The sequence below is a fragment of the Polypterus senegalus genome, chromosome 7, assembly GCF_016835505.1.
Source record: "Polypterus senegalus isolate Bchr_013 chromosome 7, ASM1683550v1, whole genome shotgun sequence".
Taxonomy (NCBI): domain Eukaryota; kingdom Metazoa; phylum Chordata; class Cladistia; order Polypteriformes; family Polypteridae; genus Polypterus; species Polypterus senegalus.
In genome coordinates, this window is record NC_053160.1 from 48,510,837 (window position 1) to 48,524,795 (window position 13,959).

General features: G+C 38.2%; 1 protein-coding gene across 1 annotated transcript in view; it reads left to right on the forward strand.

Annotated features, from left to right (window-relative positions):
* The window catches only part of LOC120532527 (fructose-1,6-bisphosphatase isozyme 2), a 47,781-nt gene that overhangs the window by 18,629 nt on the left and 15,193 nt on the right, over window positions 1-13,959 (forward strand). Inside the window, exon 5 of the mRNA XM_039758597.1 lies at window positions 4,209-4,346. Coding sequence (XP_039614531.1) covers window positions 4,209-4,346 — 138 coding nt within the window. The remainder of the gene's footprint in view (window positions 1-4,208; window positions 4,347-13,959) is intronic.

The following is a 13,959-nucleotide window of genomic DNA, read 5'->3' on the forward strand; positions in this document are numbered from 1 at the left end:
TTCCTAATTGGCAGCAGGCAGGTGTACCTAGTTATTGGCCACTAAATGTACTTCTTAAGAGAATCACCTTGTTGAGGACTGTCAAAGGATGAAGACTGGCTAGAAAGAATAAAAACAATCATTTGAAGAGTTTTATCTCAAAATGGGATAAATTCATTTTAAGATCCATTGGTGTAGAAAGATCATTGATCAATAATCTCATGCCGTAAAGTAAAACATGACACATTAGGATGTAAGCTTTCATTTCAGAATGCAATAAACTTTGCTGTCTTTTTAGTGCAACATGCAGTTAATAACTTCAGCCAATTTGTGCTTTTCAGACATCCAGTATGATAGTGTGAGGTTTCACTGTCAGCTGTCAGTTTTAGCCAAAGGCTCTTGTTGAGTTTTTTTGTTGTTAAAACAGTAGTTCGTAATCCATAGAAAACACACAAGCTATCGAGTTAGAAGCTTTTATGAGTTGCCATTTAAGAACTGACTCATTCATATGTCTACATTTAATAGTAAACTTTATTGAACTGATTGTAATAGAGTTGGATGTTTAAAATTTCTTAGCTTGACAGGCAATGGCAATCAAGAAATGACTGAACAAACAGAAGACTTCTGCAAATCTCAAACGGTTTACAAAAGAATGTATCTTAATACTGGCATGAACTTATTTTTCACCAAAAATATTTTAGTTATATTAGAAAATTTCAAAATTTGTAAAAAAAAAAAAAAAAGAAAGAAAAATACAGTGTCAGATAGTATTATAGTTATATATACAGACACAATGTTGTTTCTTTTTATCCCCTGTAGGTTTCATTGTTTATCTTTTTCTTTTGTTTAGTTTTATCAAATGTGTCTCTGTAGATCTTGAATCGTATTCTCTTTTTGTTTTGAAGCAGCTTTTAAATATTTTACTGGGTGTTTGGTAGGTTTCTGATTTTATTTCACTCAACACAAAATGGCATCTTAAAAAAGCTAATGCTGGCAGCACCTTCTTTACAGCAACTGGATGCCTCATAACTCTGGATTACTAGTTTTTAACTCCAGGTAGAGGGCACCATATGTGGCGTTTGCAAGTTCTCCTAGTGTCTGTGTTGTGTTTTCACTGGGTATCATTTTTCTTGCCACAACCCAAAGATATCTGTGAGGCTGACATCACATGTGTCTTCTAGTTGTTGGGTGTGTCAGACTTGCCGACCAAAGTCATCACTGGACCATGTCAGTTTACATGACTGACCATCACTGGCCATGTCACACATTTAGCGACGGAGTGCCAATCTTCCAGCACAATCATGCTCGCTTCTTTTTTTTTTTTTTTTTTTTTTTATTTATTAATTTTATTATAATCAATACATAGTAATCAAGTTTTTACAAAAAAAAAAGAATTATGCTAAGCACAGATCGATCCCCACCCTTGAGAGAGAGAGCAAGCCAAATGGTGTAAAATTTAAGGCTTGTAAAAAATACCTAAATCAACAAATTCTCTGTGCTTTATAAACTCATTTCAAAATATTACTGATTAGATCCTGCCATGTTTTGAAAAAAGTCTGCACAGATCCTCTAACTGAGTATTTGATTTTTTCCAATTTCAAATAGTATAACACATCGGTTTCCCACAGACTTAAAAGAGGAGAGTTTGGGTTCTTCCAGTTTATCAGAATAAGTCTGCGTGCCAACAGTGTAGTGAATGCAATCACAATTTGTTTGTCTTTCTCCACCTTAAGACCCTCTGGAAGAACCCCAAACACAGCTGTTAATGGGTTAGGAGGGATTGTGAGTCCAAGACTGTCTGAGAGGTAATTAAAATTTTTGTCCAGAATAATGTTAATTTGGTGCAGGCCCAGAACATGTGACCCAGTGAGGCTGGGGCTTGGTTGCAACGTTCGCAGGTTGGATCATGCCCTGGAAACATTTTGGAGAGTTTTAGTCGAGACAGATGTGCTCGATATATAATTTTGAGTTGTATAATTGTATGCTTTGCGCATATGGAGCTTGCTCGCTTCTTTTTGTGACAGCCAATAATGTGCTGCCTGACAGAGTTAGCCCTGGACGGAGGGTTAACAGGTATGGCAAGTTCAGCTTCAATCTTGCCCCTTTAGATTTTTTTTTTCTATTCATTTGTGCTGTATAAAAGGAGACATCAGACAGACAAGATCTTCTTCTATTTGTGAAATCCAAAACCCCATCATTCCTTATTCCTCATTATTGCAATCAATGAATTCTAGATGAATGTTCACTGGTTGTCAAATCTCAGACACAAAGAGCTCAACTTGACTAAAGACAAAACCAAACTTGTTTCAACCTGCTTGATTTTGTCGCCGAGATCTGTGGAATAACTGGAGTGAGTTTCTGGGCACGTCACTTTTATACGACTGAATTTCACAAGCCTCCGACGCACTACGAATTTGTGAATGAAGGCTGTGGCTGGAAATCACTGGAAAAGATGTCAAATGTGATTTGACCTTCAGGGTAAATAGCAACTCTAAAATGGCCGGGTGAATGTGCCCCTTGGCTAATTCTGGTCCCCCATACCTCTCAACTGGACTAAGTAGGCTTGGTATTTGGTAGAAAGCAAATAGTGCACTACATTAGTGCACTGCTTCTAAAACTCTGTATCATGCAGTAAAATTTGGTTACGATTCTTTCTATTAATGATGCCACTGCAATATACTATTTGAAGTCCATTGGAGCTGTGAATAACTTTGATACAGTAGGCTCAGTTGTCTAACAGTTTAGAAATGTAGATGAATCTGTTAGTAATAAATAAGCCCTTTGCAGGACTTGTTATGTATACATTGTGCATTTACAGGACTGTTTTAATGGAAAAGTTCAGCCTCTGCTACTCTCCCCTAACTGAGCAGCTCTGCAGTAAACAGCAGCTTGTCCACCTCTGCTGGCAGGCATAACCAATATTATACAGGGTGCTTCTAATGGACAGAACCCCAAGTTATGATATATTACTATCTTAATAATGAAGCAATCCAAATGAAATAAAGATCACAGTATTCCAGGTTAAATGTACAAACAAGTGAGGCATGGCACTCTTCTGCCGAACGTCAACTTCTCTCTTCTCTTTCTTTCCAAAACTGAATGTGTTTGGATTGTTTATACATCTATGAAGGTATGCACTTTATTTATTTAGTTTCTATCGCTTCATTATTACATGAGTAGCACATCATAAATTGGGCCCCGCACATTAGAATCTCCCTGTATATTAGCAGTCTCATACATGCAGCAGTAACATCAGCAGTGCTGAAAAATAACAATATAACAATAATACCTTCACTTGGCCTTTAACATATGTGAGAGTGCACGATTGTGCCATTTCATCGATTGGCTTCTCGTTCTGGGCTGGTTCTGCCTTTTTTCAATGCTGCCAGGGCAGGCTCTGGTATTTCACTTTTCTGTAGTTGGTAGGGCACACATGGAAAATGAATAAGTGAATGGAAAAACTGACATTTGTAAATGTGTCAATTATGTCTGGGCAGTGTTTGCTAATGCAATGGGAGATGATAAAAGTAATAAAAAGTAAATTAAAAATATTATGAAATGCAGATTAAACAAGTTTAGCACTCCACAGATTCTGTTTATTCAATCTATACACTGACAAACAGCTTATTTGAACGTTTCAATATACATTCCTCAAGATATGCACCAGCTACATCATAAAAATACATAACTATGGAATGGGTTAAAGTTACCTAATCTGCTGTGTGAAGAACACAACTAAACAATGTGTTCAATACATTGGCCTTAAATTATGGATTTTGGAATGTAGTTTTAGTATAAGAGAAATGAGAGACAATATGTACCAAGAGATTAAGATTTATGTAAGAAGGAAGGCCGTTATCTAATAATGATGCAAGTACAAGATTAAGTTTCCTGTCAGACACAGAGAAAAGTCTGATTACATTATATCGCTTAGATTTATTATGTAATATTCACTGTGTGCTTGCAGGGGAGGGAAAATAACTACCAACTTGCAAAATGACAATGGCAGGTGACACTGGTCCCCACATTGCCAATCTGCTTATTCATAAATGATAGGCAAGCCTAGAGTCAGTAAAAGGACCACTTCAGCCATGCCTAGCCTCTCTTAAAAAGGTTATGCTATCCAATGCCTCCTTGTCTAGTGTGTAGCCTTTTTTGAATTTCATTTATTTGCACAAGCTTTGTTTCTCTTTCACATTAAACACTTTTATTCTTTTGTTTATGTTTAGGCTGTGGGTGAGTTCATCTTAGTCGAAAAAGACATGAAACTTAAGAAGAAGGGAAAGATCTACAGTACCAATGAAGGCTATGCCAAGTATTTTGATCCTGCAGTAACAGAATACTTGCAGAAGAAGAAATTCCCAGAGGTACTGAAAGTTTACTGTCATCTGCTGCTTTCGTTGGCTGTGCTTTAATGAATGGCGTAAACAAAAGTGACGGTCTGCAATGTGTGCTATTGCTTTTCAAATTTGAGTCTGAGGGCAGGGGATTTCAAGTTTCAGTATATGACACTCCTTCAAATATGACTTGTTTCTGTTTATCCATCTATCTGTTATGATTTTCAGAACTGAGTGCGCATCACTTTGATTTACAGATTATGTACAAGTATATTCCATGTCCCTGAAGTCCGTTTCGATAGCCAGGGGTCAGTCCTGCCTTCGACTTTCTCCCAGAGCACAACGCACCTTATGGCTCCTCATGCAGGTGGTGGGCCTACTGGAGGACAGATCCATGTTACTCCTTTGGGCCCTATAGGTAATGGCCTGACCACCGTGTGCTTGCTGATGAGCTCTGGCTCCAAGGCAGTGAGCAGGTTTCCCTTTGTTCAGGCAAGGTTACTAGATTTTTGACAGTTTTTGGGCAGTGCCCTCCTCGCTGTCCTGTTTCACTACTACACAGGATGGCTAGTTTATATATACATAATGGACTGTGCCAGGATCTTCTCATATCTTCTTGCTTTTGCACTGACTGCATTGGTGATTGTGATGTAGCGATACAATAATTAACACTGCTGCCTCTTGGCTCCAGCCCAGTCACTGTGAAATTCCCACACTCTCTTTGTATATACAGTACAAGGGTTTGCCTTCAGGCACTCTGGTTTCATCCCATAGCACAAAGTCATCTGTGTCCAGTTAATTGTCAGCTATAAATCAGCCTGATGTCCACAAATACATCCTGTTATTGACTAGTTCTTGATCCAGGAATGATTCCTGAATAACACTTAATCCACTGAGATACACTAAAGCCCAAGAATTGAATTAAGTGGTTCACTAAATGGATGGAAGGTTGCTTTAATGTCGGGATGAGTCAGACCAACGGAAACCTGTTAATCAACGTATTTATTACATATAATTGTTTATCAATAGAAACAATCCACTTTTCAACCTTATCCTTCAGAAGTGAGGACTGGCGTCCATTTAATTTCACCAGTGTCAGATTACTAAAACCTTTCAGCTTCAAGTATAACAGACTGATAATCAAAGACTAATAGCAGGATAAAACTGAATCAGACTCTAGCAAGCATCAACGTGGTACCTTAATCTGGTAAGAATTCCTTTCAGGGGCTTAGCCAAAATCCATTTCAACTAAAAAGTAGTAGTTGTGGTAGTGTGTGATTTAAACATCACATAAGTAACAAAAAGAGAAAGCCATAAAATGATTATTGCTCGAAAATTTAGTTTTTGCAGATGGTCTGCTGTAGGCAGATTTTCAGCTGCGCCATACTCTTCAATTCTTTGGGATTGATTTAACTGGACTCTGAGGGATACTCAGTGACTTGGATATTATCCTATCACCATCCTTTGACTTGAGGTTTTAAATCACTTCTTCACCAACTTTCTTGGAGTATTTTTTGTCTTCATTTTGTAGGTTAAGGCACCATATTGACTCATAACAAGTTGGACCTTCCAGATAAGGTGCATTTACACTTAAATCAATTGAAAAATCCAGAAAGGTGATCGCCACCAAACTCATTTTTTTACTTCTAAAACCAATTGGCTGCACCTGTGATGATTTAGGTGAATCCTGATGTAATCAATTCTTTTGTGTTTTATTTTTGTAATTAATATAAACCACTTTAGAGATCTGTCTTCACTTTGACATTAAAGAGTCTTTTTCTGTTGGCAAAAAAAAAAACAAAAAACAAATTAAAACCACTGGGTGGGATTCAGTGTTATATAACAATAAAATGTGAAAACTCCGTAAGTGGTGAATGCTTTTTGTAGAGACTGTATATTGCATACATGCAGCATGCCAGTCCATACACTGTCTGTTTGAAATTGCATTGCTCAACTGTGTTTGCGTGGATTTTTTTCAAAATCCCAAAGAAGTGCATGTTGGGTTCATTCATGACCCTAAATGGGGTCATCTATGAGCGAGTAATGTGAATGAGTGGATCTTGTGATGGACTGGCAGGGATAGTTCCTGCTTTGTGTCTGGAGATGACAGCATAGGGTCTAGCTTCCTGCAATCATAAAATATAGGCTTAATAGGTGTTGAAAACGTAAGTCTCAAATCATGGAAACGAAACTCCTAAGTATTTGAAATAGCTGATCTATGCATGATAATAAGATGTATATGCTACTTGTATACCATCATACTAGAATAAGTAACACATAAAATACAAATGCAATATGGTAGCCCAATAGTTAGTATAGCTGCCTCACATCCACATGAGATTGGGTTTGAATCATGGCCTGGTCACAGTCTACAGTTTTCACATTCTCATTGTAACTACGTAGATGATCACTCAAGCAGCCATAACACCTGTTCTTTAGAACAGGTCATCCACCTAACACATAGCATGTTTTGGCCCAACCATTAATTGGATTGGACACCATCTAGGAAAAGCTTGGGTTGCTACTGGAAAAGTTGTTGGTGACACCTGCAGGGACTGCATACCCTATGGTGTGTTTGTGAATCCCACTGCCTCAGTGACGGTGACACTGTGCTGTAAATATGGTGCCGCTCCTTTGGATGAGATGTATAACCAAGGTCCTGACTCTCCGTGGTCATTAAAGATCCCTGATCATCTAACTGGCTCTCCCTCTCTCATCTCTTCACCACCTAATAAGTAATGTGTGAGGAGCGAACTGGTACAATAATGGCTGCTGTTGCATACTCCAGGTTGTTTTGTTGATGGTCATTGATTATTGAAATAGTTCTAGTCTGTCTATGTAAAGTGCTTTGAGTAGGAATAAAAGTTCTATATAAATGTTATTATTATTATTATTATTATTATTAATAATAATAATCTATATATAAAAGTCAATGTGTGTGTGTATGTATGTTCCAGCATCACTTCCAAATGGCTGGAGCGATTTCATGAAACTTGGTACACATATTCCTCATTGGTCGACTTAAAATACTGTACGGTGAAAAAAAACCTAACCCACCCCCTTCTGGGTAGGGTGGGGGGTGATCTTGCGGTCTTGTATGCACGTTATCATCCAGGTGACACTCGGAACGACCACCAGAGGGCAAACTGGAGGTGACTGCCAGCATTCTTTATGTTTGAACAGCACCGCGCCCCTGTTGCTCTTGAAATGAAATAGAGTTGGCCGGTTCAGAGCGTCAAGTGGATGATAACATACATACAAGACCACAAGACAAGCACATTAGTGAGCCTTCATTGTTTTTTAATTTATTTTTATTTTTAAAGTTGTGTTTTTTTATTACATTTTTCTCAAAAATTAAAAAAAAAACACTTTGTTTTCATCCCAAGCAACGCTGGGTATTTCAACTAGTTATTATTATAATAATAATACCCTGTCAATGAACTGGCATCCTGTTTAACTTTGGTTTCTGTATTGTGTGTGATGTTTCCAGCACATGTTAAAACCCTGGGAGACTGCAAATTAATTGGATGGAGTTTGAAAATGGTAAATTATTAAATTATGGTGGGGTTTGAGTGATGTTACTAACTCTGGGGTTAAAAAGCTGACCCTAAAGCTGATGTTGAATTATGCACTTTTCAGTCATTGAAGACGTCAGACTTACAGACTGACTGCTGATCTCGTTGAAAGGCCATGTCAATTTAGTGACTTTCAGCTCAGTTACACTCACCCTTTTTTTGTGACAGCCAATAAATTGCTGTCTGACACAGAAGATGCTGCACAAAGGGTTAACAGGTATTTTGACATCACCTGCAGTCTCTGCCCTTTTTTTCCTCATCTTGTTATGGTACGTAAAACACAAGACATTGGACAGACAAGCTTCTCTTCTGTTTGTGAAATCCAAAGCTTTCATGTTCCGTATTCCTTATCACTGCATGATATGTATTGTACTTCCTGATGAGCATTCATTGGTTATCAGCTCCTAAGCACACGGAGCCAAGCCCTGCAACTGAGGACAAACCCAAACCTGCTTGATCTTGTCAGAGCAAGTTGTGGACTAGTTGGAGGGAGTCGCTGGTTATGTCACATTACACAACTGCATGCCACCGACTGACTCTGACTCTCTAAGATTATGTAAATGAAGGTTATGATTCAAAATTGCTGGAAAAGTCGTCTAATGTGACATGACCTTTAGGGTAATTAGCAGCCATAAAATGGCCATTGAATGTAACCCGAGTCTGATTCTGGACCTCCATAGCTCTCAGCAGGACTAAGCAAGCTTGATATTTGGTAGAAAGTACATGTCAGTCCTTTCTAAATTTGTGCACTGCTTTTGAAACTCTATCTTATACAGTTTATTTTTTTTTTATTTGACCCAAAACCAATCTAATCTTTGTTTTTGATTCTTACTATCCTTGTACTCTTTTTTTTTTTCTTTTCCTCTTTTGAAGAAGCAATGCACAAACATTCCTGTAGGCTATAAATTATTTATTTGGGTAGCCGTTTATATCAGAAAACTCATGCCTGCCTGTGCTTGAAATTCATGCTTGTGTTCAGCCTTATGCATTTCAAATACAATCTGACAGCCACATAGGAAAAAAAAAGGAAAAATGAATACCTGAGAATAAAAATAATCAAAACAATCTCAAGGTCAAAACTTGGCATTATACCAAATCGCTGCACTTAGTTATTCATGAAGTAAGAGTGTAGAATTCAAATCAGAACATCAGCACTGGCTCACTCTGACACACTTAACCTGCTTGTGCTTCTTTTACTGAAATATTGAAACAGTCTTATAATCTGCAAGTTTTTTGTTGAAGCCTGGAAGATACAGTATTCATTGACAGGTCACTAAGGCACTGTCTTTGTCTATTCTCAAGGATCATGGGCAACAGCAGGGACAGATTAGCTAAGCCGTTTTCTATATGTACATTTTTTCTGACAGCATTTCATTATGCTCTTCCTTAAACTGAATATAAATGCCAGCCAAACTAGAATGCAACAGGTAACAGAAATTAATTTAACAAAATGACCGCCAGATTGAATTGCTTGGTGACCTTGGAAATGACATATGACAACAGTAAATGTACTTGTGTACTCTTTGCTTGCCATTTGGATTATCAATTTCAATCTTAAAGCTTAGGGTCCTTTGTAATGCACTGCAGCTATGCAACTCCGAGGAACAGGAGCACAATGCTCTCCCCATGTCTCACTCCTGTGTGAATTACTGGCTCAACTCCTTTTGTGGTATACCAGGAGCAAGAATTTGCAGGTAAAGTTCAGGTTTCCTGTCATGTGTACACAATACAATGTTAATTGAATGTCTCTCAAAGCCTAGTGATTGTAGCATAACACCAACAAACAAAAATGGGTGCAAGCACAGAACAAAGAACAAGATAAACGTAGACACTGAATGCAATACCATACATTAAATATAGCAGCAATAGATAGATAAATATTTATTTTTCTCCAGATGGAAATCTGGCTTTTTACACAAGCTCTTTAAATAGATAAATAAATAAATAAGTATACACACAAACTTTGATCTGAATATATTGATCTGGTATAAAGAAGCCCAGTAGTGTTTCTTGACAGAATTCTACTGAATAATTCGTTGGCTGAAAGCACACAATGTTAATGTGTCAGAGAGAGGATGTGCAGCATTGTTTATAATGGCACTCAGTTTTGGTTTTTTTTTTCTTCAATTCTCTCCTTCGCTGTGACCTCCAGGTCCAGAGTGCATTCTATAACTGAGCTTGCCCTTTAAATTATCCTGTGACTCTCCAGGATAGCTGAGATCTTTAATGGTACTCTTTGAGTTTCTAATGCAATGTGTGTTATGTGTGCCAGTAATATTCTGTGCTGCCTTCACCAGCTGCTAGGATGCCTTGCATTCGTGAGCTGAGCCAGGGAGGATGGACTTCGTGCTTGTAGAACAGGGGTGGGCAAAGTCGTTCCTGGAGGGCCGCAGTGGCTGCAGGTTTTTGTTCTAGCCCAGTTGCTTAATAAAAATCCCTTATTGCTCAAGTAACACTTCTGCTTCATTTTTATTGTGTCGCTCATTAGGATTTTGAACCTTTATTGCTTATTTTAAGCTTAAATAGCTATATTCTTGATTTTAATTGCTCCTTATTAGCAATAAGATTCAATTGATAAAAGAAACCAGCAGTCCTCCATTTAGCTTGTTTCATTTTTACACCTGTGTGTATTTATCATGTACTTTTTGGTTTAATTAAATTAATAATTAAGCAACTGGGTTGGAACAAAAACCTGCAACCACTGTGGCCCTCCAGGACTAACTTTGCCCACCCCTGTTGTAGAGGGAGGTGGGCATTGATGGAGACACCCAGCAGTTTCTTAGGCATCTAATGAAGTAAAGGCAGTGGACCGCCTTCTAAATGAAGGTCTCCAGCGCATTACAACATGAATTGTTTTCTCAGTTAGGATGGAAGCACATTTAAGATCAAATCCATAAAGCAATTTTTTGCTCAAAACTTAATGGGAATATGTAAACTTCTGAATCATCCAAAGGAAGTGAAACCTTTGACACCTTTTCAAAGGTTTCCAGATGAGATATTGAGATAGACTAGCTAGCTAACCAAATAGTTTTGAAGGACTAAATTGATTCCTCTCATTTGTTAAAACCCTGTTAAAATCATTAGCTAAGGAAAACTGTAATAATAAATATTTTTCACTTATTTGGTTTCTCGTAATTAACTGCAATAACTACTGTTGGCTCCCTGCCACCCTCTAATGGAATGAGCAGGCTTAGAAAGTGGATGTTTAGTGAAATGAGGAAAGCCTAATAAAAATAAGATCTTCTCTAAATGACATACAAAGGCCACTGCTTTGGCTTGTGAAAGGCGCTCTGAATTGCTAAGATAATCACGTTCGGACAGGTCACTAATGACTTGATTATCTCCTATAAATGCCTGTTTCAGTAACTGGTACAGTAGGAGCACCCTGGCCCAGCTGGCTGTTTTCTACTTCTCTCCAGTCACCCTGCTTCATCATGAAGCTTGTCTTTATGCATTCCTAAATCAGAAATGGTGCTTGTCTGTCTATCACAACATTTTTATTTTTACAAACTCATTCTTTTTTTTTCTCGCCCATATTTTGAACATTCCATTAAATACCTTGTTGATTTAACATTTGCTTGCTGTGTAAATTGCTCTTGTCACATTCCAGCAATTCACTTTAATCAGAGCTAAAAGGTTACAGAGGGTTCATCCTGCTTGGCTTCTTGAAGGGAATCCATTTCTGTCACTAGAGGGCACTCAGGGTCCACTATCTGTACATACAAAATTCTTCTCATATTGTTAACAGCAGAGGCTGCTCGATATCCTAGGAGACAGTTTTAAAAAGTGACAAAAGCATTTGCAAACCTGCTGAATACAGTGCTGGGTTGTAGGCAGTCATCACTAATCATGGTAGCACTGGGCACAAGGCTGGAAATAAACCTGGACAGGGTGCCAGTTCATCACAGGGTTCATTTATACACACAACCATACAAGGACAATTTGGTATTTCAGTTAAAGCTAATGAGCATGTCTCTGCAGATCTCAGAATCAAACCCATAATGACACAGGGAGGACATGCGAACCTCACAAAGTTAATGTTCAGGCAGGGCTATCAAACCAAGGATGCTGGGTCAACACTGAGGCAATGCTACCTATTATGCCACCATGCCGCCAACATATTAGGACAGATTTTTAAAATCAGTTGAGTCTGGACCTGTCAGATGGGTGCACACTTCAGGTAGCTTTCTAGGCTGCCTACATATACACTGTGTCTCCGCCAAAATAGTTAACTAAAATGTACCTGCATAGCCTTGGTGATGGGTGACATCTGTGCTGCTGGGTTGAGTGAAAGTGAGGATGTCAGAGATTGTGCCCAGTGATACACTAACAGTAATGTTGATTTCTGCTTTCAAATAGATTTTGACTTGCTGTCACTGCGTACTGGCATAAGAACACAAAGGAGTACATACAGTACAGGCCAAAAGTTTGGACACACCTCCTCATTCAATGTGTTTTCTTTATTTTCATGACCATTTACAGCACTCCATCACTCTCCTTCTTGGTCAAATAGCCCTTACACAGCCTGGAGGTGTGTTTGGGGTCATTGTCCTGTTGAAAAATAAATGATTGTCCAACTAACCTGACTTCTGCACAACACAACTGCTGGTCCCAACCCCATTGATAAAGCAAGAAATTCCACTAAATGACTACCTGTTGAAGCTCATCGAGAGAATGTCAAGAGTGTGCAAAGCAGTAATCAGAGCAAAGGGTGGCTATTTTGAAGAAACTAGAATATAAAACATGTTTTCAGTTATTTCACCTTTTTTTGTTCAGTACATAACTCCACATGTGTTCATTCATAGTTTTGATGCCTTCAGTGAGAATCTACCAATGTAAATGGTCATGAAAATAAAGAAAACACATTGAATGAGGAGGTGTGTCCAAACTTTTGGCCTGTACTGTACCTTACTTTGTTTAACTTTTAATTAGGTGCCTGGCGTGTCAACTCTTATTCTTCAGAAATATGCTTCAGTGCGTGAAAAACGAGTGTAAACAATTTAAAAAGATGTGCACTGTTGACGTAGATTTATTATTGAGGACCCATTGAAAACTACCAATTAGGATTCAATATTATTGAGACAACATCACTATCTACCACAATAAGCATCAAATACGCTGCACAATTGTTATTAAAGTGTGAAGTTGCTCTCTTCGTCGTGTGCAATGTCATGTGTGTTTAATTTTGAAGTATGCAGAGATAAAACAATTTATTTTGTGGCTTCACACAATCATTGGACATATAGTTGAGCTATCTTGGCATTTAGTTAAGATGTGGGTTTTAAGTTTGATATAAGTCAACACTGGTTTGTGCAGATGAAACATTAAAATGGCTAGGAACCAGACAAAAAAACTGAACCAGCCATAGTAGAGTATTTTCAAGATAGGCATGGTGATGTCGCATGGATGAAAGGATGAGTTGTGAAGCTTAATTCCACAAGGTCCTGTCAAATATGACTCTAAGCCCAATATTACAGGATGAGGAGACTTGCTAGCAGGATCTACAGCACAAGAGCCCATTTTGTTGAGAAATCCAACAAGGAGTAACTTTGATTTATCAGCATAAGGAGAACACCAAGCGCTGATGTCCGTAAGCCAGGCTGTTAGCATGTCTAATGTTAGTGTCCATTCATCTGTTGAAAACGTCTAATCCCATTTTTAGGCCAGAACGTGTAGGAATGAGGTAAGAACCAACTCTGGATGAGGTGTAAACAACTGTTACAACTCAAAAAGCTTTAAAAATTAATTTCTCATGTTTGAAGTTTTCCTTGGATCCCAGTGGCATTTTTTGGGAAGTTATTTAGTCAAGAAAAGTTTCTGGTAAAGCTGTCCTGTGTACAATGCTTTATTCGCATGCTCTTGGACTATTCAGAGCTCCAAGTTGTGGCATTGTACCTTCCAATGTCAATGCATTCACGTGGGCTCCTGGTCAGACTAGCCAAAGAGACGAAAGGTCACTATTGATTTGTTACTTGGTCTGCAAAATAAAGTAATTAGAACATTAAAAGACTTTATATATGAGAACAGGCCGTTCCGCCCAACAAAGGTCACCAGTCCTATCCACTTTA